The sequence below is a fragment of the Corticium candelabrum genome, chromosome 6 (genome assembly GCF_963422355.1).
Source record: "Corticium candelabrum chromosome 6, ooCorCand1.1, whole genome shotgun sequence".
Taxonomy (NCBI): domain Eukaryota; kingdom Metazoa; phylum Porifera; class Homoscleromorpha; order Homosclerophorida; family Plakinidae; genus Corticium; species Corticium candelabrum.
In genome coordinates, this window is record NC_085090.1 from 6,747,618 (window position 1) to 6,750,117 (window position 2,500).

Sequence of the window (2,500 nt, forward strand, 5' to 3'; positions counted from 1 at the left end):
ACACTTGCTGCTTCAGACTACATTGATTACTATTCTTTCTATAGTTGATGAAATGGGATGAGGTAATGAAAATCGCACTTCTGGCGGACAAGCACGAGTTTGTAAAGCTGTTCTTGGAAAACTCAGTCGTGGACTTTGAAGAATACTTGGACGTCCAAAGACTGCTGAATTTATATAACTGTGGAAGCGACGTGTGTGATAGTTCATATTTGAAAGTATATTATCTTAATTGACAGACAGACAGACAGACAGACAGACAGACAGACGGACGGACGGTGGGACAGTGGGACGGACGGACGGACGGACGGTGGGACAGTGGAACGGACGGAGGGACGGACGGACGGACGGACGGTGGGACGGTGGGACGGACGGAGGGACGGACAGAAGGACGGACGAAGGGACGGACGGAGGAACGGGGGACGGAGGAAGGGACGGAGGGATGGATGGATTCTATACATATATTTTCAACAATGGCTGCTCTATTACAGGCTAGTTGTCTAACAGTCAGCATCGAATACAATCCAATAGTTTGTACCAATAATGCAATATACCAGTTCTAAAAGAGTTCTTAGACAGTGAGGCGAGCCTCACTGACGATGCTGTCAACACAGTCAAGATGTACTGGATGGCGCTTCGATGACCTCGTCCCTCTAACACAAAGAATTGCAGATCGTAGTAGAGAAAAACTCAGTCTGCATCGTATTAGTATAAGGGACGGAGGAATGGACGGACGGACGGACGGACGGACGGATGGAGGGACGGACGGACGGAGGTACGGACGGAGGGACGGACGGAGGGACGGACGGAGGGACGGACGGAGGGACGAACGGACGGACGGACGGACGGAGGGACGGAGGAACGGACGGACAGACGGACAGACAGAAAGACAGACAGACAGACAGACAGACAGACAGACAGACAGACAGGCACGTAGTTAAATTATGGCGTCGGCCGTTTGGGCCAGACTAGAATGTAGTAGTGTTGTTCTTTGAAAATATATGTATTGACAGACAGACAGACAGACAGACAGACAGACAGACAGGCATACGTATGCACATAAATGATGTATGCACATCCATGTATACACACAAAATTATGAACGCAGGCAATTTTTCATGAGCAATCTTACAACATCATGTAAAAGTTGACTAATTCTATTTATGGTTATTTTGTTGCGATAGAACTCATCGTTATTACGACATTTTCGTTCTATGGAAATGGCGGTAACGCATTAGTCATTCTATTCTACTGCTCACATGCTTAATTACATTTTCTATTTTTCTTAAATTTATTTCAGGTGCAAGATGAGAACGAGAAGTTTACAAAAGAACACATCGATACGATTTCTTCCCAGTTTTTTGGAAGGTTTTTTGGTAAACCTGTAAAGAAGAGTGTTTTTCCTGTTGCGAACGACTGCCACGACATGTTCAGGAGCCTATTCATATGGGCTTTACTGACGGAAAGATGGAAGTTGGCCAAAGTCTTTTGGGCATACGGTCCAGAACCGTTGGCAGCAGCTCTTTCAGCAGGAGTTCTTTTCAAAGCGATGGCTGATAGACTCGCAGGTGATGCCTTTCGTGAAGGCAAACGGAAGACTTTAGAAGATCAGCAAATGTTAGAAAAACTGTCTTAACTAGGCAATTGCTGCAATATTTAATCTTCGTAATTAAAACAATTAATGCAGGAATTGGAACAGGAGAGCTTGTAAACTGCTGCAAGAATGCTACCAAACAAATCGTGCTGCGACAGAAATGCTTTTGAAGTGCACATCTGAAAAATGGGGCGATCAAAATTCTATCAGTTTAGCCAATGCAAACAGGAATAAGGAGTTTACAGGAGACATTGCCGTCCAGCGAGTGCTTTCGAAAGCGTGGATGGGAAGCTTGATATCCCGGACACCGTCAATAAAGGTAAATATTGGAAAGACTATAAGCAAGTAGATGGACAGGTAATTGAAATAGAGCGTTTAAGATAATCTACCAACAATTTAAGAAATAAAGTGTTGACATTGACATGTCTATACTTTGTATTTATTTGTTCATTTATTTATGTGTTCTTTGATGTAGGCATTTATCCATTTACAGATATACAACAAGAAATATATATATATATATATACTTTTTATTTATATATAAATTCAGCATAAAGAAAAACAGACAGACAGATAGACAAACAGGTATGTACTGACGGATACATGACCCATGGAGTTGTATACTGAGCAAATTTCTGTGTAGTTTGCCGTTTTGTTTACTAGATGAATGCTGAGATTGATGTATAAACAAAACGTATTTGACAGACAGACAGGCGGGCGGGCGGGCGGGCGGGCGGGCGGACGGACGGACGGACGGACGGACGGACGGACAGGCATGCAGGCAGGCACACGGCAAACAGAGGGACATAGGACTGCTAGAGCAAGTATGTAATAAGTATTCAGTCAGTCAGTTAGTTGGTCAGTCAAACGCAGGTACGTACAAACCAACCAACCAACAAACAAGAAAAC

General features: G+C 43.9%; 1 protein-coding gene and 1 long non-coding RNA gene across 2 annotated transcripts in view; both read left to right on the plus strand.

Annotated features, from left to right (window-relative positions):
- LOC134180717 (uncharacterized) overlaps positions 1 to 117 on the plus strand; it is a 1,180-nt gene extending 1,063 nt beyond the window's left edge. Inside the window, exon 4 of the long non-coding RNA XR_009970040.1 lies at positions 45 to 117. This is a non-coding gene — a long non-coding RNA (uncharacterized LOC134180717). The remainder of the gene's footprint in view (positions 1 to 44) is intronic.
- A 33-nt stretch (positions 118 to 150) lies between these two features.
- LOC134180877 (transient receptor potential cation channel subfamily M member 1-like) overlaps positions 151 to 2,500 on the plus strand; it is a 5,636-nt gene continuing 3,286 nt past the window's right edge. The window contains exons 1-4 of the mRNA XM_062648062.1: positions 151 to 191; positions 1,182 to 1,223; positions 1,298 to 1,614; positions 1,685 to 1,910. Of these exons, the coding sequence (XP_062504046.1) occupies positions 1,212 to 1,223; positions 1,298 to 1,614; positions 1,685 to 1,910 (555 nt within the window). The 5' untranslated portion in view covers positions 151 to 191; positions 1,182 to 1,211. The remainder of the gene's footprint in view (positions 192 to 1,181; positions 1,224 to 1,297; positions 1,615 to 1,684; positions 1,911 to 2,500) is intronic.